Raw genomic sequence first — 27,420 nt, forward strand, 5'->3', positions numbered from 1 at the left:
ATGTGCAACATATTTTCCATTCATCTTGATAGCTAGGTTTGCTTGGAAGAGAAAGAGGGAGGAGAGAGGGAGCCGAGAGGAACCTAATTTAATGTGAAGACCTAGTCTCATAAAATCCTAAGGGAGCAAAGGTGGATTTGTTATAAGCTTTGGTATATACCTCGCACCCAAAAATTAAACGTATTCTACCCATTACTGAATTCAATTATTTATTTTTTTAGCAAAGAAATGTCATTTCATATATTATGATGTTGCCTCGATTAAAAGATCATCATCATACACTAAATCCATTAACCAAGTTGGACCTTCCTCTAACCACATCATGACACCACCCCTACAGATTCAATTATTTAATTAATGAATTCAATTAAAGTCATGAACTTTTTGAAAATCTCTTAGATTTTATAAGATTCTCTTGAAATCTCAATTGAATACTACGGATTTTATAAGATTTTTTTTTTTTTTTAATTCTAATTGATTACACCCAGATTTTTTGAATCTCTTAAATTCCATCAAAATTCAAATTGAATACACTTTTCTAAATTTGCTTGCATGTATCGTAGATTTGTACAAAATTTGACGAGTGTACGTAGTAGTATTGTTTTGCATGTATATCCTAATATCGAAAAAGAAAAAGAAATATAGTAAAGAGATATGAAATAAGCACTAGCTCGATATTGATCGAACTAATTGTGTGGTAAAAACTATATATTTAACGAACCCTCGATCTCTACTTAATAAGTTAAAATTTTTTGTTAGATAGTTCAGTATGATAAATTAAAGAAGTAATTAAGGACTCTAGTCACTGAAAAATTGTTCAATGTGTATAAGATGAGGGCCCTATGTGAGGAGTGTTTGGTCCAATGTTGGTTGGGCAAAGTTCCGCTTAATAGTTTAATTAAAGAAGCTTGTGTTTTTGGAAGCCTTATATAAGTGGAAGGACAAGAAATTAGGACTTATAGTGATGTAGAAAAATAATGATATTTAATGGCACTGGTAATGCTCATTACCACAGTGTATATATATTGGATTCTTTATGACTAAGAATTAAGCAAGACTTTCTCCTTTTAAAGATATATATATAAGGGCTGATTTCTCGATCAAAATCGAGTACAGTTGCTTGCTGCTCAATACTTTGATCATCAATATTAATTCTCAAGACTTTCCAATATAATATAATATAATTATCATATATCTTTCTTTTTCTCTTCTTCCATTGTGTGTTAACATGGGAGTTGGATCTCAAAGTAGTGTGGTCGAGTCCTCCTGATTCCCTCTCCTCTCCCCTCTTGTTGCTTGTTGAAGATAACATGGTGAGTCCATTAAGTGATCTTCCGAATGAACTATTAGAGAACATCGGAAATCGCCTCGAAACTAAACCTGATGTCTCTCGATTCCGTGCGGTCTGTCACTCGTGGCGCTCCTCCATTCCTCCCTTCCAGAAACAACTCCCTTCCTCCATCCTATTTCGCGGTTTTGTCAAGAAAACTTTAAATTTGACCCTCTCCGAAAGCGTGGTTTATTATCTCGAACCTCCACGTCCACCTTCCATTCCCAATCTCTCTTGGACTTGGATTTCGATTCCTGATTCGATTACGGGGGGTTGGGTGATTAAGGTCAAAGAAGGAGAACTGGGACGTGCATCTCATTTGCTTCATCCACTCTCCCCATACCCCTTGGATGAACTCCCCAAGTCACTCCCAAGAGCATTGAACTTATTGGATTTTCGTGTCGTTGAATTGGCAAAAGCTCTATATCTTTCCAACGAAAATCAAGTTTTCCATTGCAGAGTGGCAATGAACTCCAATTCCAATTTCCCCGCGCTCATGTTTGTTGATTCCGGAACATTATACCACTGCAAATTAGGTGTTGATGATGGTATTGAAAACTACTGCACCCCAATCTATGATGGAGTGTCTCAGTGTAAGAATGAAGACGTTATTTTTTACCAAGGGAAGTTCTATGCTGTTGACCAGAATGGTAGGGCCGTGGTTGCTGATTCTTCTTTGAACCTCAAAACCATTGCTTCTCCGCTAGTACAGGCTTGTTTTGGTGATCACCATAAGTATTTGGTAGAATCATTTGGAGAGCTACTTTTAATCGATAGATACCCGGACTTTTGTAAAGAAAACAGTGAGGCCATTCGGTTCAAGGTTTATAAGTTGAATGCCGTTAAGAAGCAATATTGGGTTGAGATGGAGTCTCTGGGTGATCGAATATTGTTTGTGGGTGAAGATTGCTGCTTCTCTGCTTCTGCTAAAGATTTCCCTGCATCCCACAGGAATTGCATTTATATCTCTTATTGGCATAAGCAAAAATCATCAAGAAGCTCATTGAGAAAAATCGGAGTGTTCAACTTAGATGGTGGCAGTTTTGTAACGCTAGAACCTTATGCAGGCAGTGATAAACTTCTTGCTTCTTTGTGCGCACCCTAATTAAACTGTGGGCTACCTCATTGATGCATGCGGAGCTTTATGGTGACTCTGATCAGTACGTTTTGACGTCATACAAATACTATATATGATCAATGCTTGAATTTCAATGTGGTTGCTTAATGTTTACAGGTGATCTTTTTGGATCCTTTTATTTATGTTTGTGTTCTTTTTTGGAAAATATTTTCTTTATTTATGATTATATATATTAGAGATAATTAGGCTTAGGTCCTTTAGAAAAATAGTTTTTAGATGGAGACCGGAGTGTTTTAAAATTTATAAGAAAATCCTTTTAATTCATAATAATTTATACACTACTACAAAAAAACTCATACATGTCAGTAATTTACTGATATCTAAGGCCCCTAAAATTCGATATTGGAAAGCGTGATATCTATTCTCATTGGTTTACATATCAGTTTTGAACTGATATCTATAGAGGTTTTTAAATCAGTTCCTTTTTTAAATGCGATATATTTTTCCTTCCCGGATGGTTAAAAACGCAATAAATGATATATTTATAATATATTATATCAGTATTATATTTATAACTGATATCATATATATTAATAATATGCGTTTTAATCGTATAACTGGTATAATTATTTCCATAGACATCTGTATTGTGTATAAGAACAGATATCTTAGATCAAACTTATATGTTCCTGAATTACGGAACTGGTATACACTGTATCATAGACATCAGTATTAGTTCTCATAAATGATATCTGATATGTGAATTATATGTGTTTGAAATATGAAACTGGTATTCATATTCTCATAGATATCGTTATTTTTTATAAGATCTGATATCGTATATGTGAATTATATGTTTTAAGAGTATGGAACTGGTATAAATATTTTCATAGATATCGGTACTGGTTAAAAAAACAGATATCGTAGACATCTATTATATGTGTTTTTATTGTAGAACTGATTATGAAGCCATGATTGGTTTCAGTTTATTTTCCCAAAATAGATATCTATTCTCGATATCATTTCAGTTTTTATATTAGATTGATCTAATATATTTCGAAATTAGGGTTATATGACACCGGTTTTGATATCGGATTTATTTTCAGAAAACTGATATAATTGGTTAACACCATTGAACCATCCAGTGCATATTTATTTGGTTAACAGCTAAACAACAATCCATTTCATGTATTTCAACAATCCATTCCATTTCATCAATTGTCATATATTTCAAAGGACCCAAAAATTGTCTACATATAACAAAAATTAGGGGGAGACCTCATCATCTCTAACCCCTTCCTTCAAGTATATCTAATTAAGCTATGCTAGGCATCACTTAAAACTACCCCTTCCTTCAAGTATATATAACAAAAACTGTTAGACACTTAGGCACTTAGGCATATATGCATTTTGTAAATTCCCCATTCCCTTTACAAAATATGGGCATGACATTAATTAATTGAATTAGCTAAGTTGTAGAATATCCACAAAATGGCATACCCAGCAGTCATCACCACATTATACCAAAGCCTACAGATAAGTCGAGTTAACAAAGTCACCCCATTCAACTGGAACATCATCAATTTGGTCTTGGGTGTAACTACATTGCTTGATCCTCGAATTGCTCCACTGAAAACACAAAGGAAAATTACATTATTTTTTGGTGTATATGCATTATGGTATAAATTGCTAGGCAATTTTTCAAAGGTTAGAGGAATTAATTAGACAGTAGAATGGTTAAGTTTGATTAGTAGCAAACAAAAGATAACTTAGTACAAGTTGAATGCATACATTAAGCAAATTCTACAGTCATGACAAATTTAAGAACAAACACAAGACTATGTTCAACGTCTGCTGCTTTCATATTAACAACCAAATATGAGTAGGCTGCACTCCCTAATTTTTAAGAAAACCCACACACCTTTAAATGCACTAAGAAAACTCGACATGGATCTAGACTTATTGACCTTCTAAGTTCTGCCAGAACATTTCCAGCAACCTAACAATTTTAACTCAATAGCCCCATACCCATCAAAATCCAAAATTTTCTCATATAACTTACTGCGTCAAATTGTCAACCAAAAAAAAAAAAAAGGCACAAGTACAATTAATTATGGATGTCAAAATAGGCAATAAAAAAATTACCTTGCCATTGGCAGTCACACGATCTCCATTATTCAACTTTATGTACTTTTTCCTCCTCTGCCATTCATCAGTTTAGTGAGGTTAAGAAAAAAATAGTTTAAACAAAATAATAAGAAAATAATAATACAGTTAAAAGTACCTAATCCCAATGATAAACAGATTTCTGTCTCTTCATGCCCACATTATCATCTGCAACTAGATCTAAAACAGCACCATCCAACCTACAAAGAAAATAAGAGTTAATTACACTTACACCTCCTGAGGTTTATCGTCTTTTCACATACACCCCCTGGGGTTTCAATAATTACACATACACCCCCCGAGGTTTCAAAACTGTTGCATATAACCCCCTATAGTGAGACAAAAAATGATGAGAAATTATGCAAAAAGGCATACTAAGGGATAAAATGACCTAATAAGATTACTCAAGGTGTAAGGTTCAACCTCAATACAAATATTTTCTTTTTTGTTTATTTATTTTTTTCTCTTGTAGGGAGTTATATGCAATAGTTTTGAAACCTCAGGGGGTGTATGTGTAATTATTGAAACCCCATGGGGTGTATGTGAAAAGACGATAAACCTCAGGAGGTGTAAGTGTAATTAACTCAAGAAAATAATAATATGTACGTAATACAGAGAGAGCGAGAGATCTAATTCAACGGTAAAACTGGACTAATTAAGGAATACCTTTTTTCTCCTTTCCCTTTAAAGGAATAATCTCATCTTCGACTTCCTGTGAGTACCCAAAATTCATTTTAGCCAATGGGCAATACAAATAATTCAAAATAAAATACTCCTGGAAAACATCATATTTAATTGATTATTGAGAGCAAACCTTGAATTACACTATTCAGCCATCTCAATTATCACCCCAATTTCCTGGCAATTTTCATCCTAATAAAAATCGAATAGCAGCAATCTCAATTATCAATGACAATTTCATCCCAATTATCAGTCCAATAATAAATCAAACAACTAGCAGCCATCTCAATTATCAACTACCAAATTATCATCCCAAAAAAAATGAAACAATAGCCATGCATATCAATTTTCATCAATTTCCTGCCAATTATCATCCCATTAAAAATCAACTAAAGTACAGGTCTCAAGCTCTGTATGCATATTTTGCAGAGTCCTTAATAGTGTGTTTGGATGGAGAAAAAAAACTTAGAATTTAAACAAAACTCAGCATTTAAGAAATTACATGCTCTAATTTCCTTGTTTGGGTCCATAAATATAGAATTTCGTAAATTCTATATGGAAAAAAACTTGGGATTTGAAGGCTGTAAATTCCAAGTTTAAATTCCACCTAAATTGGTGTCATTTTCAAAATTCCAATTTTTATAAAAAAAAAAAGTCGTGTCCACCCATCACCTTGCCAAATTAATTACAATACCACCACCACTACCACCATGTCGCCGCTACCACCACCACCACTGCCACCGCCACCGCCACCTCTGCCGCCACCATCACCACTGCAACCACCGACACCACCTCCGCTGCCACCACCACCACCTTTGCCACCACTACGACCACCACCGCCGCCACCTTTGCCACCACCACTACGACCACCACCGTCGCCACCGTTACCACCACCACCACCGACACTGCCACTGCCACCATCACTACCACTACCCGCTGCCACCACCACCAACACCACCACAGCCGCCACTATTACCACTACCATCGCCGCCACTGTCACCACCACTGACACCGCCATCACCGACACTGACACCGCCGCCACCGCCTCCATCACCAGTGCCATCACCATCATTATTGCCGTTGCCGTCACCACCACCTTCACCGCCAATGTCGCCGTCGCCACCACCTTCACCGCCAATGTCGCCGTCGCCACCACCTCCAATACCCCAATTTTTGCCATCACCATTTCTCCCCTCGCCCGTGGGCCATCACCCCTACTACCATCATCAACTTACCACAAACATCATTTTTATTGTTGCCACCATCACCATCACTCTTTTATAAAACTACTATAAATTTCGTATTTAAATTCCATTATAATTACATTTATCCAAACAAGAGAATTTACAAATTCTAGAATTTTAAATCACGTCATTTTTAATTCCGTCATTTGTGAATTCCTTAGTAGTTTCAAATTACTTCATTCAAACGCACCATAAGTGTATCCTTCAATTCGATACTTGACTGCTTTATTGATAACATTTTCCAATGAATAAGATTTTTTTTTTTCAGCCAAAACACTGTAAGACTACAACTCAATTAAACAAAAGGCACACAGTAGAACTTACACATAGCATTCTAGAGACAACGATACAAACTAGCAATTCATGTTAAAAGAGTAAACTCAAATAGAACATTGAAAATAAATGCTCCTAATAGCAGCAAGTATTATCCCCTTGGTTTCAGGCTTACTGATAGATCCTGACACTAAATGCATATATACATGCTGCCACCAAGTATAAAACCCTTAGTATACTTGCTCCATCCTTATGGCACTTTTTAAGCATCTTATAAGAATGCAGTAGGTAGGTTTCTGGATGACAGACAAAGCCAAGATTGGAATGGCACTCCTGTATTACATTCTTGATATTTAAACCTCAAAAAGTTGATGTTAACCATCTAGTGTGCTCTTTCATATCCAAAGAAACAAAGTTGATCTTCCTAGCTTATAATTTTCTTATGGTAATTAAACCAGCAAGTACTATAATTCAGATTGAGAGAATCATAAAATTTGCTCTAAAAATTTGAAAATGAGGAAGATTTAACATTAGGATGAAACTAATTTGCCCTAAATGCTTACCAAGATTACACTTGTCCGTTTACAACCTTGATCCCCAACTCAAACAACTAACAAAATGTATGTTTTTGTGATAAAATTTCATACTTAATTACTGCACATATATATACATTCCCATCAGATAAAAGGGAGGAGTTGTTATGAGAATTACCATCATTTTATATAGTAGCCTTAGTATATATATTATCGTACATGCAGAAAATATGAATGATTAAAAAAGCAAATGGGACATGACTATAAAACATGAATGATTAAAGCATTTTAGTGCCATATAGAGGCAAAACATAGAATAAATAAACAGTATATGCCCAATGTAGAATCAAGTAGATTTTATCAATAGCTGCATTAACATTCAACTAGTTATAGCTTCACTAATATTGAATTCAACCTTAATTTCAAACTAAGATGCATTTTCCCACACACCTCAAAATATTATCAACTCAAACAATTCAAAGTGATGAATGAGAACTCATCTCACTGATAGCATACATGTGCTGCATTATTGTCAAAAGGTGGAAGTACGTAGATCCCCCTCGTTGTATGTAGCAATTATGACATCTTCCAATGGCAATCCATCTAGTTCAGTTTCTACTATTTTCTTGTTTATGTTATCCACATAACCCCTGTGGTGCTTCCCCTTGAGCTAAACCCACTATAAAATAGTAATTATCTAACAAACAAAGAGAGTGGAATGCACAACATTTTATACAATCATAGACATCCAATTAATTGATGTCTTTATATATATTTAAAACATTACCTTTTGCTCGAGCTTCCGACCTCTTGCCTCTGTTTCCTTGCACCTCTCTTCTGCAAACAGAAGCTACGGTGCTCTCTGAGTTTATCAAAATTACATTTACACCAATGGAGCACTCTCATATTTCCCAAAATGAACATCATCTTTGTGTTTAATGAATGGTGCTGCAACAAACATGTCCAAGTAAGAGCATTATATTAAATTTGATCAGCTAGAGATAGCTATTGTAGCCCCTTAAAGAAAGAATTATATCCAAATATATATAATAAAGGAGTAACATAACAAAAGTATTAAAATCCATGAAACATAAAGAGAGGTCATGACAATATCTGATAATTCCAACCCCACGCGCAAAGTACATGATTATACTAACTACATATCAAACAACCTTTTATAAAAACTTTACAACTTCAGTGAAATAGATAAGTCATAGTATACTGAGTGAGAATTGACTGTGGAGCTCATACAAATTATAACCTTATGTGCAAAAGACTTTGTACAAAGACAGTGTGCAATATATTTTCATCTTAAACTTTGTTTTTAAGAGAGACATCAAGATAAACTAACATAACCAGTCAAGACAAAGTTTGAAAGAAAAAAAGCTCCAAAGAAAATTGAAAACATTTAGCAAAATAACTTCATTTGCGGACCGGCTTCCTAATATAACTACTTTATTCTACACTATGGAAAAGGTCACAGTAAGTCTGCAAAAAATTGCAACGAGTAAAAAAAATCAATCTCAAAATCCTCCCAAATACACATTGCCACAAAAATAGAAAAAGCTGATGTATTCTAGGAATCAAGAAAGCACAAAAGAAAAGAAACAGAATGTAAGAAAACTATTGTATAGTGATGCAAAAGAAAAGAAAAATGCCAGAGATTAAATTGTATAGTGATACCTACATGCAAGCAACACTCCAAATCTAATCCTAGAATTGCAAATGTTTTCAATTGAAGGTTCCCAAAAAAAATATGGTATCAAGGTGGGAAGAACCTCAGCATCAATTAAATGGACATCCTTCACATGATACGGAGTAGCTTCATTATTCTCCTCTCCCTTCAGAACAACATGAACATCAGTTACATAGGCATCCTCAATGTTTGCACTGCCAAATGCCGTCAAATCAATATCTCCATCAGGAAGATATGTTTTCAATGGAACTGACCCATAAGGAAAAACCTGTGAGATTAACAACAATACAAAATTGCAGCCTTAACTTATAACCAATTCAATCACATGGATAAACTAAGAAACAACATTAGCAGCATCACTGGCCCCTGTATAACAATAAACTAGAAAACAACAGTGCATACTAGTTTTCTATAATGCATCACTATATAGCAATTTGAATAGGCAAATTCCTACTTTTAAGCCAATTAAGAAGAACATACAAGATGATGATTAACCTATTAAGATTTTTTTTTTTTGCCAATAAAAAGAGAGGAATAAAAGAGAAGCATCAAATGAATGCATATAAAACAGACTATCTGAAATTACAGGTAACCCATATTAATATCATCACTGAGGAACATGATTCAGACTTCAGAATACCAGAAACTTCAAATAAACCAAACAGAGATCCATGAGCAGCCCAAAATGTCAAAATCAGGTAGAGCCAAATTCTCGGTGAGAGGAACAAAACCCTGGTAGAGCCAAATTCATAACACATACCCAAAATGAATGTTTACTGCATAATGTTCCATATTTCAGGTAAATACAAAGAATTCTAGCACCCAAATTCAAACAGACCTGAGTTCAAACAAACTACAAAACACCCAAATTCCAGAAACACCCAAATAACAAACACCCATGTTCAAACAACCTGCAGATATTAGAACCCTAAATCCGAAATCTAAACTTCAAATTAAAAAGAAAAAATAACAAAACAATCTCATCAAATACCTGAAATCGAGAAGGCTGGGTGGTGGTATCGGGAAGGCTTCCTGGGTCGATCTCGATCTCGCGACGTCGTCCAGATCGAGCTCTCTTCTCTCTTTCTCTCTTCGCAACTTCTCAGACTTCTCTCTGTCTCTCTGTCGCATTCGCTCTCTACAAGCCTTCGCGCGCGCTCAACCCATCGATCTCGATCTGCAAGCCTTCACTCTCAACGTCTTTAAGGCTGGGTGGATTGGAAAACAGCTAGCTATATAGCTTAACCTTCGAGCTCAATCCATATATCTTCGTCGGAGATCGATGAAGAAGATGATGAGTTAGGGTGTGAGTGTTGGTCTGGGTTTGGTTCAGTTTGGACGTGAGTGTGGGTGTGTGAGTGTAAGTATGTGTAAACTCGGGTTGTCAAAATTTTTTTAAGTGGTGAACAGTACCGCATTTTTGCCCTTCTTAAATTTTTACATCATTTATTTGCATAGATATCACTTTTATGGTGTGTTTGGATAGAGAAAAAAAAACTTGGAATTTAAACAAAACTCAGCATTTAAGAAATTACATGTTCTAATTTCCTTGTTTGGGTCCATAAATATAAAATTTTGTAAATTCTATGTGGAAAAAAACTTGAGATTTGAAGGCTATAAATTCCAAGTTTAAATTCCACCTAAATTGGTGTCATTTTCAAAATTCCAATTTTTATAAAATAAAAAAAAGTCGTGTCCACCCATTACCTTGTCAATTAATTACAATACCACCACCACTACCACTATGCCGCCACTACCACCACCACCACTGCCACTGCCACCACCATCACCACCGACACCACCTCCGCCGCCACCACCACCACCTTTGCCACCACCACCACCGCCACTGCCGCCACCGTCACCACCACCACCACCGACACTGCCACCATCTCCACCACCACTACCACCACCCGCTGTCACCACCACCGCCGCCGCCACCACCATAACCGCCACTACTACCACCACCGTTGCCGCCATCGTCACCACCACTGACACTGCCACCACCACCACCACCGACACTGACACCGCCGCCGCCGCCTCCATCACCAGTGCCATCACCACCACCATCACTGTCGCCATCGCCACCGCCATCACCACCACCACCAATGTCGCCGTTGTCGCCACCTCCAATACCCCAATTTTTTCCACCACCATTTCTTTCACCGCCCGTGGGCCATCACCCCTACTACCATCGTCAACTCACGACAAGCATTATTTTTATTGTTGCCATCATCACCATCACTATTTTATAAAACTCTTATAAATTTCGTATTTAAATTCCATTATGATTACATTTATCCAAACAAGAGAATTTACAAATTCTAGAATTTTAAATCACGTCATTTTTAATTCTGTCATTTGTGAATTCCTTAGTAGTTTCAAACTACTTCATCCAAACGCACCATAAGCTGGATTAATAAATTTGTCCAATATAATATATCACATCCAAAATTTTAATGATATGTAAAATAGTTTATATATCAGTTTTAAAAAAAAAAACTTTTAAGCGATATTAAAAACCATATTATATTGAATACCTTTAAAACTGATATTAATATAGTGATATGTATGAGCTTTTTTGTAGTAGTGATAAGAAAATCTTTTTAATTCATAATAAAATCTTTTTAATTTATAAGAAAATCCTTTTAATTCATAATAAAGTCCTTCCCCAATTTGAAGGGTATTTCCCCATATTTAAAGGGTATTTCCCTTCCTAAGGTGTAGAGTTGGCTTTGTAGAGACTGCATATTAGATTTTAACTCCAAGATTTTGGGAACCTAACATAAAGTCGTCTCGCCCAAAATCTTGGAGTTAAAACCTAACATAAAGCCGTTAAAGAAGAAAAATAAAAGGACTTAATTAAAAACCCTAAATCACTACTGGTCTTAGTCTAAGAAAAATTCATAAAATGGTCTGAACTCTAAGTCTTCCTATATATTATATATGCTTCTTAATTTCATTTTATTATGGTTGTTATCTATGTAATTCTATCATATTTGTAATTACGGTTCACCAAAGTTGTCATGACGGCATTTGGTAGACATCCTGTTAGTCACATCCACAAAGTGTTTACTATGTTGATGAGACATCCTGTTAGTCATCCAGTTACTCCCTTTTCCAGAGTCAGCAAAACAACACATTTGAGCCCCCAAAACCATAGGTTATCAGTTTTTCACTAACTGTAATATGTGTAATGTCTTAGATGGATTATATATGAGGATGTTATATATTATAATTTTTAAAACGGAAAATATGTGTTGTTGACACAAATGCATGAGCTAATGTACGGAAATTCTCACATGAGTACCAAATTGTGAGGACCCTGGTTCATATCCGAACACGTACTATAAGGTGATACATGATGCTCATCCTATACTAGGACATACCCATACGGCAAGATATATATATATATATATATATATATGGTGCCCAGAGACGGACCTCTTCAAGGGCTAGGCCCACCCCATTTTTTGGCAAAAAAAAAAATGCTTATAGTAATATTAGCCTAATAACTCAATACTCAATTGTTGATATGCACTCAATTATAATAATAGTTTAATAACTCCTTTTGAATATCTAAATTTAGAGTTAGCTTTTTGATTTATGGTTTTAATTTAGGGCTTTCAATTTCAATTCAAAGTTCTAAAATTTTAAGTTAGGGGATGTTTGAGTTTATTATAATATGTTATAGAACTATTAATTTTTTTAATTGTTTATATGTTGTTAATTTTTTAATTGATCACACATGATAGACAATTCTAATATATATTTCACACATTATTTACAATTTCATAATGTGTTGTCGTCCATTTATGAAAATCATAATGGTTGAACGAGAGATTAATTCGTCTTGTGTTGACTCTCCATGTTTCGACAGCAACAACTGAGTGAACATTCTCATCCATGAAATTTATTAAAAATCGACTTCGAAACAAGATATGTATGATTATTCACATTAAAAAAGATCTTGTTGATACTATCAATTTTGATTATGTTATTGATGATTTTTATGTTGTGAAGAATCGTAGGCCACAACTTAAGTATGTGTATTTTTGTTGTTCATTAATGAAATTCACTTCGAGTTTTCTTTGAATAAATTTCATTTTAGATCAATGAAGTGTTTTAACAAGTTGTTTGAATTTGAGAAGTATTATAAATACAAACGATATACTGCCGAAATTTCGGTAGCCTTAAAGTTTAGCCCACCCCATTTTAAATTCCTGGGTCCGTCCCTGATTGTGCCCAATACATGCATGAAGACATGTGTTATCGTATATAATGGACATCATGTATCTGTCATATAGGGACGCTTTGGTATAGAATGAATATCATGTATCGCTATATAGTATTCGGGTCCGAATCAGATCTTGATGATCTAGGTGCTTATGAGAGGACTTAGCTAATGTATACCCCAAAAAAAAATGGAAAATTTATTTATAGTGGGTGGTTTCTTTCTGTAAGTACGTGAAAGAGATTGCATAATTAATTTGCATCTCGAATACATGGTGTTGGCGTGAAAAGAAGCAAATGACTGACTAGCTATTTGCATCTCCAATACCTTTGTTAGTTTAGAATGCATTGCGAAGTTTAGTGTTGATAATTTATAATTATTATGCAAGATGATTTTCCCCCCTTTCACTTTATATAATGTTTTGTGTCACGAACAACCCATTTAACCAATGAGGTAGTTCGTTTTCTCATTCCATTTTTCGATACGGAAAAATGACCCATTCAAAGCTAGTGCTCACAATTGGAATATTAATGTCATATCATAGGCTTTTTATCAAAAATGGTCCTTCAATTTTGATCAAATATTAATTTGGTTCTTAAAGTGTATTTTTATTTAATATAGTCTTCCATATTTACCACTACACATCAATATTGTCCTTTCATTTAATTCCATTTGAATTCCCGTAAAAAATGTTCACGTATACATACTGCACAAAACCTTTTTTTAGGGGTAAAAATGCCTTAACAGACCCAAAGAGAGTGAGTTAAGACTCAGGTTGGGGATCTTTTTTTTTTTTTTGAATTATTATTTTTTAATCTTTTTAGTATTTTTTTAGGTAAACTTGGAATTAAAGAATTTGTAGAGTTCTTTTAGGAGATTATGGGACGTGTGAAGACTATTTTGGCTCTGAGAAAAGGGTTAGGTGCATTGCATATGACAAATTTTTATGAAAATTTGGGCGAAATACAACCGAAAGACAAAAATGATGTGCGATACTAAAGAAGGACGACCAAATTGAGTAAAATGCACTTTAAGGATCAAATTAATATTTAAGTGAAAATTAATGGACCATTAGTGATAAAAAGTCTAATGTCATATGTATGCTATCCTTTCACATGCTATCGAGAGAACGTTTTGGGGATTAGCATGTGAAAATGAGACCTTAAAAAAATAGTACTTGTTATCACAAGTCCAACGGTACAAAAGGTATGTCCATCGGAATTTGGGAGCTTAATTTATGATTTTCCTAAGTTGGACAGATTTTGGAAATTATATTGATTTATTAAAAATTATTTGTAGATGTTAGAATTTTTTGAAAAATTTTAGAAGTCAAATAATTATTTTGAGGTCTTAGATAAATAGTACTCATTGAGACGAAACAATGCTGTAAAATTTTACGGAACATTTTTCTAAACTTGGATATATTTTTGGTGATTTTTTGAGATGGAAGCATTTAAAAAATTGGAGAATTCATCCAGGTCGGTGCTTTAGCAAAGATCACATTGTATATAAGAATTAAGAACCCAGCTGAGCTCCTTGCAAATTTATTCTCAGCTCTCTCAACCGATCCCAAGAGAGGATAGCAACAGATCAATTTCTCTCTCTCCCTCCTCTTTTTTTTTTTTTTTCTCTCTTTCTCTTTTTCTCTCTTTCTTGACTGGACGCGCATGGCTTGTGATTGATTTACTGAGTCTTTTATGGCTTAGGATTTTTTTGGGTAATATTGGGTTTGTTTTCTTCTTTTTTCCATGTTTTTATTTTCTTTCTTTTTTGGTTTTTTTTTTTTTAACTTTTCTAGGTTTTTCGTCTCTTTTTTCCTCTTTCTATCTTTTTTTTTTTTTTTTTCTATTTTGGGTTGTGGGTTTGAATGGAAAGTTTGAGAGGTTTGTTTGTACTAGTGATTTTCAGTTGGCATGTTTGATCAAATTAGACCATTTTTGTGTGAATATGTAGTTGGAATATGATTTTCTTGACATCGATCACTTCAAAGCTGCTTGATCGAAGTGAAGAAAAGTAGGTGAGAAGGAGAAGCAGGTTAAAAATGAAGGGGAGAGAATCATGCATTTCATATTTGGAAATTTGAGACTTAAAAGCCCAGGATTTTATCCAAAAAAAAAAAAAAGGGCTGATTTGAAACCTCAAAAGCATATTTCTTTTAATAGAACACATAAATAACTTAATATTTTTAGGCATTCAAATTAATACAATTCGATCTTTTGATAAATCATATATTTTGTATAGTTAATCACACATACTTATTGGGCATCGATCTTCACATAGTTTAAATAGGGAATTGCTTGTGTTTTTCGTAGCTATACAATTGGAATGTTGAATTTAACAAGAAGTTAACTTATAAATTTATAAGAGATAATTAGGCTTCGGTTTTAAAAAAAAAAAAAAAAAAAACAGATTTTAGATGGAGATCGAGTGTGTTTTAAAATTTATAAGAAAATTATTTAATTCATAATGAATATTTTTTTTTATTTATAAGAAATTTTTTTTAATTCATAATAAAGTCTTTTTAATTTATAAGAAAATTCTTTAATTCATAATAAAGTTCTCCCCCGATTTGAAGAGTATTTCCCTTTCTAAGGTATAGAGTGTGTTTTGTAGCCCAAAATCTCGAAGTTAAAATCTAATATAAAGTCGTTAAAGATAAAAAATAAAACAACTTGATTAAAAATTATAAATCATAATTTATAATGATGTAGAACAATAATTATTTTTAATGGCACTGGTAATGACATCATTATTGCAGTAAATTAATTGATATAGGAATGATTACTTTCTTTTTGAGAATGGATTCTTTTTGGGTCAGAATTAATAAAGACTTTCTCTTTTTTGAGATATATAAATGCTGATTTCTCGATCAGAACGGAGTACAATTGCTTGCTACTCAAGAATTTGATCCTCTCCCCTTCTTTTTGATTGTTAGAGAGACAAAAGTTTCTCTTAACCTAAAAAGAAGACAACATGTTCAGCGATCTTCCCTATGAACTATTAGAGAACATCAGAAACCGCCTCAATACTAAACCCTATGCCTTTTGACTCCGTGCGGTCTGTCGCTAGTGGCGCTCCTTCATTCCTCCCTTCCAACAGAAACAACTCCATTTCGATCTCCATCCCATATTGTGTTTCTGGCAAGAAAACTTCAATTTTGACCCTCTCCGAAAGCGTAGTTTATTATCTCAAGCCTCCACCTCCACATGCCATTCCCAATCTCTCTTAGACTTTGGCTTCGAATTGGGTTTCGAATTCTGATTCAATTACGGGGGGGGGTTGGGTGATTAAGGTCAAAGAAGGAGAACTGGGACATGCATCTCGTTTGCTACATCCACTGTCCCCATACAGCTTCAAAGAGCTACCCAACTCATTCCCAAAGATATTGAACATGTTGGATTTTCGCGTCTATGAATTGGCGAAAGCTCTACATCTTTCCATCTACAATCATGTTAATTTACCTTTGGAGAGTGGCCATGTCCTCGAATTCCAATTTCCCCGCACTCATGTTTGTTGATTCCAGAATATTATACCACTACAAACTAGGTGTTGATGATGATACTGAAAACTACTGCACCCCAATCTATGATGGAGTGTCTCAGTGCAAGTATGAAGACGTTATTTTTTACCAAGGGAAGTTCTATGCTGTTGACCAGGATGGTAGGGCTGTGGTTGCTGATTCTTCTTTGAACCTCAAAAACATTGCGTCTCGGCTAGGAAGTACTTTTTTTTATGATCACCATAAGTATTTGGTAGAGTCATTTGGAGAGCTACTTTTGGGCAGAAAAAGGTGAGACTGCCCTTCAGTTCAAGTTTTATAAGTTAAATGCTGGTGAGAAGCAATGGGTTGAGATGAAGGCTGTGGGTGATCGCATATTGTTTGTGGGTGAAGATTGCTGCTTCTCTGCTTCTGCTCAAGATTTCCCTGCATCCCACAAAAATTGCATTCATATGTCTGTTATTGGCATAGGAAAAAATCATCAGTAATCCGATTGAGAAAAATCGGAGTGTTCAACTTAGATGGTGGCAGTTTCGTAATGCTAGAATCTTATACAGGATGTCATAAACTTCTTACATCTTTGTGCACAGCACGCGACTCTTAGTTCTCACACACAAATATATACTCAGCAGTTTCTAAACCTAAATTATATGATGAATACTTGAAATTTCAATGTGGTTGTCTCACAAAAGCTTATAGGTGATCTTTTTGGATCCTTTTATTTATGTTTGTCGAAGTGCATCGGTTGACTATATTGTATGATTCTATTTAAAAGGATGTGACATTAATACCATTTTGCAATTAAGGATGTGACATTCAAAGTTTTTCAATTAAGGACTTCACTTTTACTTACGGTTTAATCAAGGATTTTTCGTCAACTCTGTTATAACATCCGTTAAAAATTGATCATGTGCTAAACATATTAACCAATTTTTAGAGGTAAATGTGTAAAAGTGTCTATTATTCTAAAAACTAATTAAAAAAATAAAATTAAACTAATTAAACAAATAAAACTAAAACAATTACAAAAAAAAAAAAAAAAAAAAAAAAAAAAAAAAAAAAAAAAACTGAAATTATTACAAAAAAAAAAAAAACTAAAATAAAATAAAAATTAAACTAAAACGAAAAAAAAAACACTAAACCCACCACCCATCCTAGGGGTGGGCATGAGATAGGAGGGGACGAGACTTACCTCATCTCGTTCTCATCTCATGATTTGAGTTCGGGATCCGTATGGGACGGGATGGGGGTTTTGGGATTATGGTACCATCTCGTCCCGTACCAAACTAGTTCGGTATGGGTTCGGTACCATCCCGATCTCAGACTAAAAAATAATAAAAATTCAATTATTCAATTTTTATTCAAGATTCATCTTCAAATAATAACATGTAAACATAACAAATGACCTTTTAAATGACCTTGTAAACTTAGTCCATGAAACTTACAAAACAAATACAAACTTACAAAGCAAACCAAGTAAAGTTTAAGATAATAAAAAAAACATTACATGCTTCAACACTTTCATAAAATTTAAGTTCTTCAAGACAAAGTTCATCTTCTAAATCCAAGTTAAAAAATGAATTGGGCTTAGTGATATTTGGGCCCATTAAATTAAATAAATCAATTTTTAATTAAATTGTAATTAATCAGTACAGGATGGGATCATCTCGGTATTGAACCTTCAGGACCGATCCCATCCCATTTGAGATCAGTAGGGTACGAAATTGGAAAAAAAAAAAAACGGGATAGGACTAAACGATACGGAATGGCACGGAACGGTATGGTTTCGGTATTTTTGGTCTTAATGCCCACCCTTAACCCCTCCCCTCCCCTCCCCTCCCGTCCAACCCCCCTCCCCACCACCACCACCACCACCTAGCCCCGACCCTCCCCCTTCCCCCATCCAGCCTCGCCCCTCTCCTCTCTCTCTGCCTCTCTATCTCTCTCACCCGACCCACCCAGCCCCGACACCCCACTTTCTCTCTCCTCTCCTTCTCTCTGCCTTACTTTCTACAACTTGCGCGCTTTATACTTCAATCAAGAACAAACAAAAAATGTTCTCAACATAAAAATGAAAAAAAAAAAAACTTGTAAAATAAACTATACTAATTTTGATCGGCATCTTCTATTCTTCTTCTCTCTCTATTCCTTTTTTTTTTTTTCAAAAATCAGTAGTGGGTTGTTGCCGTAGTCGATTCTAACATGAAGCAGATAGAATGGCCAATTTCTCTCTCATCCCTCTCTAATTAATTCTTTCAGGCCATGTGCGTTTTGGACCCCATCAATTTATGTCTACTAAAACTTTCTGAGTTAGATCGATGCTTAGCACATATACCAGCAAAGCTTGATTGTAGTTACCATAATTTAAGATGTCCATAAAACAAGGAAGAATTAATGGGGTGTCGGGGCAGAGAGAAGGAGAGGAGAGAGAAAGTGGGGTGTCGGGGCTGGGTGGGTCGGGTGAGAGAGAGAGTGAGGCAGAGAAAGGAGAGGGGCGTGGCTGGATGGGGGAAAGAGGAGGGGTCGGGGCTAGGTGGCGGGGAGGAGGTGAGGGGAGGGGCTAGGTGGTGAGTGTGTTTTGTTTTTTAGTCTTAGTTTAATTTTTATGTTTATTTTATTTTAATTTTTTTTAATTGTTTTAGTTTTATTTGTTTAATTAGTTTAGTTTTATTTTTTGTAATTATTTAGTTTTATTTTTTTTAATAATTTTTTAGAAGAATAGACACTTTTACACATTTACCTCTAAAAATTGGTCATATGCTTGGCACATGATCAATTATATGACCAATTTTTGACAAATGTTATAACAAAGTTTAACGAAAAATCCTTGATTGAACCGTAAATGAAAACGGAGTCCTCAATTTGAACACTTTGAATGTCGCATCCTCAATTTAAGTGAAATGGTGTTAACGTCACGTCATTGTGCTAAAAAATTTTCTTCTATATATTATGCTTAATTTCAATTTATTTTGATTGTTATGTTTTTCTGTCACATGATAAGTGTATTATAGTGCTTGTTTGTTTCTCGCTTTCATTCTAGCTAACATACTTGTTTCGGTTACCAAAGTTGGCATGGCAGCATTTGGTAGACATCATGTTAGTCATTATAAACTTTAGTACGTATTTATATCTCACATTCTGACACAACAAAATCCATGAAAATCCACCATTTAATGAAGTCTTCAAAAGTCAATGATTTTTTGAATACTACAGAACCTTTATAAAGTTTATAAAAATACTAATTGAATACCTGAAGATTTTCATAGACTTTTTAAAAGTCTTTAAAATTCATAATTGAATACCATATATATGAAATTTAGATTTTTTAAAAGTTGTAATTGGATACTACTGTTTTGGATCTAAAAATTGTATATGCCACGTGGGTTGCTATAAGGCTGCCACGTGGAACAAAGGACTGGGGGCGTGCCACCGTCTGAGAAAGATGGAATTCAAACAGGGATTTCGGACAGGATCTTTGAAGACGGGCCGAAGGAAAGATCAGGCGATTGTGGGCCGAGATACGTTGACTATTCTCGGCCGTGGTTCTTTGCTTGCCTAGTCTCGCGCTAAGACTTCACTTAGTTTGTGCTAACCCTAACTCTGTGTGTGAACTCAAGTGTAATGACTACAAGGATTAATGCGGACTGACATAGATAACTCTGAAGACCGTTAACTGCCTACGTGGAGCGCTGACATGGTTTTAAAAAAATGCCACGTGGATAAAAAATAATAAAAATTGAATAAACTTTAAAAAACTAAAATAATGATTAAGAAAACTAAAAAATAAAAAATAAAAACCCAATAATTAAATTAATAAAAAAAAAGAGCTGAGAAGAACCCGGCCAGCAACCTAGCATCCCCGATCCTTCCTCCCTTCGCCTCCCCCTGTTGGCCACCCAACCCACCCACATCCCTCCCCTTCTACGGCCACCAACTCCACCCCTCCTCTCCCCTTCCCTTCCCTTCCCTACCACCTTCACTGTAGATCGCGTCGGCCACCCAACCAACATCGAGCCCTCCTCCTTCTTCTTCTTCTTATTCTGCAAACACCTCCAACCATGGTTGCAAATTGAAAGGACCAGATTGAAGTCTGAGAACTGAATCTAGCCCCGCCTCTCCTCTCCCCGCCAAGCCAAGCCCCCTCACCAAGCCCCAGCCCCAGCCTCGCCTTGCCCAGAAGACCAGAAGAAGATCAAGAAGATGCTATTTCTCTTTGTGATCTCCCACTTCTCAATGACACTGACCAACAACAAAACCCAACCTCTCCTTCTGACCCATCAGACTTTTTCGAATTCTCCACAGACCCAAATGGGTATTCACCCATTGACACCGTTCTTTTCTATGGAAAATTCATCCCTTACGCAGAACCCATTTCCATTCCAACCCAAAAGCTTCAAATCAACAACCCATTTTGCTCCTGATCCGAATCTTTGAGATTTTCACACACCTTCAATTCTCACTAGCATTTCTCACTAGCTCGTTCCAACTCTCTCCGGTCGCTGTTAAGCAATTCGCGGAAGCACAAGGCGTTGATGAGGGGGTGCAACAGTAGGGTGGGGAGGGGGTGGGCAGAAAGCAGAGAGGAAGAGAGAGAAAAAGAGGAATGGAGGGAGAGATGAAGAGAGAGGGGGTGGGCGTTGATGAGGGGGTGCAGCAGTAGGGTGGGGAGGGGGTGGGCAAAAAGCAGAGAGGAAGAGAGAGAAATTGATAGAGGAAGAGAGGGAAAAAGAGGAATGGAGGGAGAGATGAAGAGAGAGAGGGTGGGTCGGCGGCGTGGTGGCTGGAGTCGGCGACAAGGTGGCTAGGGTCGGAGGGGTGGGTGGCTGGGTTGGGTGGGTCTCGGAGGGAGGGGTGGGAGGCGGAGGGAGGTTGCAAGCTAGCCTGCAACTCCATTTTTTTTCTTTATTTTTTTGTTTTTTTGTTTTTGTTTTTTTTTGTTTTTTGTTTTTTTTGTTTTTTGAGTTTTTTTAAATAATTATTTTATTTTTTAAATTTTTTATTATTTTTTGTCCACGTGGCATTTTTTTAAAAGTATGTGAGTGTGCCACGTAGGCAATTAACTGCAAGCCTGACGAAATAATTGACGGAGGTACTTGGGTGTGTAAAATCAGTAGTTAAGGTACTTCTGAGCAACTTTTTTTTATTGAGGTACTCAACTGAATAATGGTGGTTAGTTGAGGTACCTGCGTGTAATTTGCCCTATATAAATCAACTAAAGGGAAACTATAAGTAACTAAATCTGGAGAATAAATGGGAATTACCCAAAGAGTAATGACCAAAATACAAGGAAATGCACTTAAATACTAAAATACTAAAGAAAGCCTGAAAGTCAAAAAAAGGACTAGTCAAATCAATAAATAAATAACATTCATTCCTTCCAGAAAGAGAAAAGAGCCGTGACTTCTTTCTCACTAACCATATTCAAACTTACACATGAAAGGAAATAAAACAAAAACAAAAGGCAAAGAGCCAAAATAAACTAGGAAAAGTGGACTAACAACTACCTAAATACCAAAAAAATCGAATGAAGAGACAAGACAAAGGTGAGCTTTGAATATTCAGAGCGAGAGTGTAGACTCTTGGGGTCTGGGTTTTTTTTTTTTTTTTTTTTGGTGAGGGGTTGATGATGTCCTTTAGTCTTCTTGTAGATTAGGATATAAATATATATATATATCGCTTTTTGAGGGTAGGGTTTGCTATGACCCTATTTGGATGGGTTCCACATGTAGGGCCCTCCTAATTTCTTTTTGAACCTCACCTAATCTCGTACTATTGTCAGTTTTATGCATGTCACCTATTGTCCTTTCCTGGCTAAAATAATATCATGGCAGTGTCACTTTTCAGAATTTGTCCCCTACACATGACGTCATTTTATTCTTTTAATTTGTCTGATGATGCATTTCGGCCTAAACTCTTAAGTATCAACTACGGCCAGTGGGTTTGCTTGGGCCGGAAGTGTGTATTCTCGGCCGAGAAATCAAAATTCCCTTTTGACCGACTTTTCCTTGTCTTATAGTCTCTATCCACGTGGAAAAGCCATGATAGTGACACGTGGCAATTTCAGGGTTAGCCCCAACAACTACAATACATTTACGAACTCTGTAAATGTCTTTTTTTATAAAAATGAAGGTTGATCTTGAGATGGCTATTTGATGGCAAGGAAATGACAGTGTTATAAAAAAAACAAAACACATTCTGTGTACCAAAATTCAATTCATATACTGTTCTTTTTTGCGTCTGTTTTGCTTAAATGGGTCAGTATGGCTTTTAGATTGCTCCTCTTATTCTAAGTGACTAGAAACAATTGGATAAAATGGGTTGGGGAATGAATACAAGTCGTTTGATGCTCCTCTTAGTCAGACTAGAAACAATTGTATCTCAAAACAAGCAATTTCGATCAAGAATATAAGCATGTCAGCATAATCGAATTACCCCCAAGTCAAAGAAGCAAGAGATTTCCTGATTATCTGAACACCAAACCGGACTAGAAATAAGATTTTTTTTTTTTTTTTTTTTTCAACAAAAATGATGCTTTTACAACTTTAATAACAGAACCCTTGAACAACCTACACTTGCATCTTAATAAATTCAACTTGACAAGTCACTGAACCCTTTCGAAACATTAAAAATTTCCTTGTATAACTCCTCATGATCTGTCAAAGCTTCTTAGTTACATTTTCTTCACTTTATTAGGATTTCATTTTTAATATAAATTTTAGTTCATGTAATCTTCTTAGACCAGGACATAAAAGTCCTATGAGGTTGAATTAATTGAAAGCTTTTTCATTGCAAATTAAACGGATGTGAATAGACAGGGCATGGCATGAGTGAATCACATAAATATTTTTTCCATTCATTTTTATGCAGGTCATCATAAGAAATCGAATTTCCCAAGAGTAAATGAAGCTAAACAGATTCACTCATTAAATGTAAAACGGACTGCACATAGATTCATCTATTTATCAACAAAGGCCATGAGTTTACAAACAGTAATGCTATACTTACCACATTTTTATACCACAATTTCATACCATCTTACATGGCATCCATACATTGGACACTAAAAATTAAAAAATAAAACCTAAAAAAGAAAAAGGAAATAGCCTTCCAGTAAAGTAATGACACATCAGGTGGGATACAAATGTGGGAAAAAAAAATGTGGGACAATTAGCATTATTGGTTTACAAATTTGAAGAACAGAATCCTACCAAAACCTAGAACAAACTTCCAAAATAAAGTACTAGAAAAAACCAAAAATTACATCATGAAGTATCCAACTTTCTTTTTTCTTGATTGTGCAATAATTAAACTTGACAAGTCATCAAACCCGTCTGAAACATGGAAAATTCCTTGTATAATAATTCGTTTTCTTCTGCATACAGAGGACCTCATAAATTGTCATTTAAGTCAAAGCATAAGTAAGAACGAACCAACTTCAACGTACTTTTTTTTTTTTCTTGATTGTGCGATAATTTCAACTTGACAAGTCATAGAACGTCTTTGAAACATCAAAAATTCCTTGTATAATAACTCCTTCTCTTCTGTATACAGAGGATCTGCATAAATTGTCATCTTATTCAAAACATAGCCATTCTTTAACAAGTATTTTGCCACTTCCATCTCCACTTGTCGTCCCCTGAATCCCCTTATGGAGATAGTCCTGAGGTTTCCCACCAAACAAGCAGGCACATACTGTGGTTGATTCCATTGAGACACTGAATATTCTTCATCACATTTTGGTTCTCTGATGATTACAGAATTAATGAAATGAGAATCAACTTTAGAAGCTGCATGTTAGTAAAGTACCATAAGTGTATACACATCTTACTTACAGTTTCTAAGACAAGATCTTCAAGTTTAGGTGATCTGTCAAGCAACTCTCCTAGAAAATCCCAATAATTGCAATCATGAAGCACCAGCTTCAATCGATTCAAATGACCAAAAGCAGGAGGGAGATACCGAGCCTTCGTAAAACATTCAAGTGTTGATCAAACAAAAACTTATAGAGACAGTAAACAATTCCTTGTGCATAATATACAAACTCAAATCATATATTGCCAAAGAATGAAACGAACAAAGAGAACACAATAACAACAATAAACAGGATGTTATGAGGGCTGAAATTGGGAGATGCAGGATATGTGTCTTGCCCTCATATAATATAATTGGAATGTAAAGGAAGGTGAGAATCTTCTAATGCCAAACCAAAGCCTAATTACCACAAAACTACTTTCATTCCTACAATCTAACAATAAAGGGATTGAAAATGATGGGCCCACATGCATGCTTCACCCCTCAACTCTTCCACCACTCATTTCTTATATGCTATAATCTTCTCTACGAAAGATGCTGTAAGAGAGCAAGAGAAAGGGTATACTTACCTCCAAACAATGAATCGAAAGAGACAAAAATTTAACATTGGAAACTACAGCCAAAAGCGCAATTGCACAGGTGGGAAAGGAAGCCTGCTCGCCTGGAGAAAGGGCTCTGAAAACAATACTAGCATTGACTAGGGACTTTGCATTTTGAAACTTATAATTTGATAAAGCAACCTGCTTCAAATCAAGGTCTTCAAGCTTTGGGGCATTGATATAAAAATCTTGCTCTTCTTCACATTCATCCAAACTTATTATCAAGGTCTTCAGTTGAGGTGCAGTGACCTTGAAATTATAAACATCAGTTAAATTTCTTCCATCTATGGTCAAATGTTCAAGTACAGGGCAGTAAGAAAAAAGCTTTTCCATTGAGTAAGCATCAAAATCATCAACTGTAACATGGAGGAACTTGAGACTTGGGAAACACCCTGATGTAGGAGGATTATAAGTAATAGCATTGGACTGACACTTTCAAAACTGCCAGTGTTTTGCACACAAAAAGGCTTTTAGGAAACTGAAATCTAGCTCCCCTCCTAAAAATAAGACGAAGATCAACTTCAACAACATTACGCCTAACAGCTGTGCGAATCCAGCCATCAATACGAGCAAAATAATCAGGTGTACCATTTTCAAGTTTAAGACGGAGTTTTTGTATGTCTGATGAGTCACGAAAGAAATATACATGATCAATAAATGTCGGAAAACGATCAGTGTCATAGCAATCGTACGGGTCAATCAACAAATCTCTTTGATCGTCAAAGTCTAGATTGGAAACAGAAGTCCAAATGTTCTTCCATCTCCTGGACAAAATGGTGGTCCTCACAGCACATAATGTTGGAAGGAAGGAAAGTATGTGACAAAGAACTGTATCTGGTAATGCACTGATCCTATCTTTAACCATTGCTTGAGTCTTTGACATCGAACCTGTTTGCACCTTGATACTTGAAAATTCTCTGTCTGCTGCAATTTTCAATTTGAAATAAAAATTGTTAGTTTGGTTACTCACAAATTAAAAAAAAAAAAAAACAAACAGGCCAAAGAAGACATATTCAATGGAGCATAATATTCGATCGATCAAGAAATAGAAACAAAAACTATGAGCTCTTGGGCACCCTTCACAAGCCCATTTTGCAAGGGCAAGTTGTACCCATGGGTTCCTATCAAACTAAAGATTATACTTTTCCAGAGATAAACAATACGAAGGCTTAAACTTATCAATTCCTTTATTATTTTTCCACAATTTTCTTGGTAACCAAACAGATGACGAGGATAAGTCAAAATGTTATGAAGAGAAATACCTGACAAAGAGCTACACTGCTAGTGAACCATAAAACCTCTAATGGGTTGCTGAGAAACGGTGGGAAAAGCTTCTGCAAACGACAAGAGACAAGAGCATTCCAAACGACGGCGTTTCCACCATCTGTGCGACTCTCACCTATGACTGTGTGAGGGAACCCTTCACTCCCTAGCTACCGCCTTTTATGCACAGTCGCACACTCTTTAATATAACGCACTGTTCAAACTTCAAAGCTTTGTTTTGGGAAATTCTATACATACCCAACAAATTTCTTAGAGAGCTGCTATTTGCACACCCCAAAATTTTAATTTGTGAAATGACAAAAAACATCTAAAACAAAATTACCCAAAACCCCATCTCCTCTATCTCTCCTTCCCTCTCTCTGCCACCCCAGCCCCGCCCCAGCCCACCCCACCCCAGCCCACCCCACCCCAGCCCCGACCACCCCAGCCCCGCCCCATCTCACCCCAACCCAGGCCCGCCCCAGTCCACCCCAACCAAGCCCCGACCACCCTAGCCCCGCCCCTTCTGCTTGCAGAACCACTGCGCGCAGCGCCTTCCAGCCACTGTCGAAGCTCTCTCTCCCGGCGTGCTCTCTCTCTCTCTCTCTCTCTCTCTCTCTCTCTCTCTCTCTCTCTCTCCGAGTAGCTGGTTTGGCGAGTACTTACCGAACGGGTCCTTAATGTTCGGTGGGTACCTGCTGAACAACACTCACATCGTTCGGCGGATGACTGCCAAACAAGTGTGACATTTTCGGCGGACCAGTGTCGAGCAGATGCGCAGCTGCGCGCGGGAGGAGAGAGAGAGGAGGTGGTGCTGCGGGGGAGGAGAGAGAGAGAGATGAGGGTGGTGTGGGTCGGGGCTGGGGTGGGCTGTGATGGGGCTGGGGTGGGCTGTGACGGGGCTGGGGTGGTCGGGGCTGGGTTGGGGTGGGCTGGGGAAGAGAGAGAGGGAGGGGGAAGGGTGGTCCGGTGAGGAGGAAAGGGGTGTGTTTTTTTTTTTTTTTTTTTTTTTTTT

General features: G+C 36.1%; 2 protein-coding genes and 1 pseudogene across 10 annotated transcripts; 2 read left to right on the forward strand and 1 right to left on the reverse strand.

The window, feature by feature from the left end:
- Positions 1–1,310: 1,310 nt before the first annotated feature.
- LOC147293149 (F-box protein SKIP23-like) lies at positions 1,311–2,435 on the forward strand. The gene has a single exon (XM_086231016.1). The coding sequence runs from the start codon at positions 1,311–1,313 to the stop codon at positions 2,433–2,435; it is 1,125 nt and encodes a 374-aa protein (XP_086087142.1).
- Positions 2,436–3,838: 1,403 nt separating this feature from the next.
- On the reverse strand, positions 3,839–10,374 carry LOC147293150 (uncharacterized). Of its 9 annotated transcripts, none has more exons than XR_015120450.1 (8): positions 9,993–10,374; positions 8,993–9,146; positions 8,093–8,253; positions 5,389–5,447; positions 5,241–5,286; positions 4,693–4,774; positions 4,554–4,610; positions 3,839–4,037 (listed from the first exon to the last, which is right to left on the reverse strand). XR_015120450.1 is itself a non-coding variant. In XM_086232725.1 (8 exons), exons 1-4 carry the CDS (start codon positions 10,130–10,132, stop codon positions 5,420–5,422), a joined length of 330 nt encoding a protein of 109 aa, XP_086088851.1. In that variant the 5' UTR covers positions 10,133–10,374; the 3' UTR covers positions 3,839–4,037; positions 4,554–4,610; positions 4,693–4,774; positions 5,241–5,286; positions 5,389–5,419. The 9 variants fall into 9 exon arrangements, 3 of the variants coding, with proteins under 3 accessions (XP_086088851.1, XP_086088849.1, XP_086088850.1); XR_015120447.1 differs by having other exon boundaries at positions 9,084–9,250; XR_015120446.1 differs by having other exon boundaries at positions 8,993–9,269.
- A 5,895-nt stretch (positions 10,375–16,269) lies between these two features.
- Positions 16,270–17,219, forward strand: LOC147293151 (F-box protein SKIP23-like; annotated as a pseudogene).
- The last annotated feature ends 10,201 nt before the right edge of the window (positions 17,220–27,420 follow it).

Source organism: Dryas octopetala, chromosome 2 (assembly GCF_963921425.1).
Source record: "Dryas octopetala chromosome 2, drDryOcto1.1, whole genome shotgun sequence".
Classification (NCBI taxonomy): Eukaryota; Viridiplantae; Streptophyta; class Magnoliopsida; order Rosales; family Rosaceae; genus Dryas; species Dryas octopetala.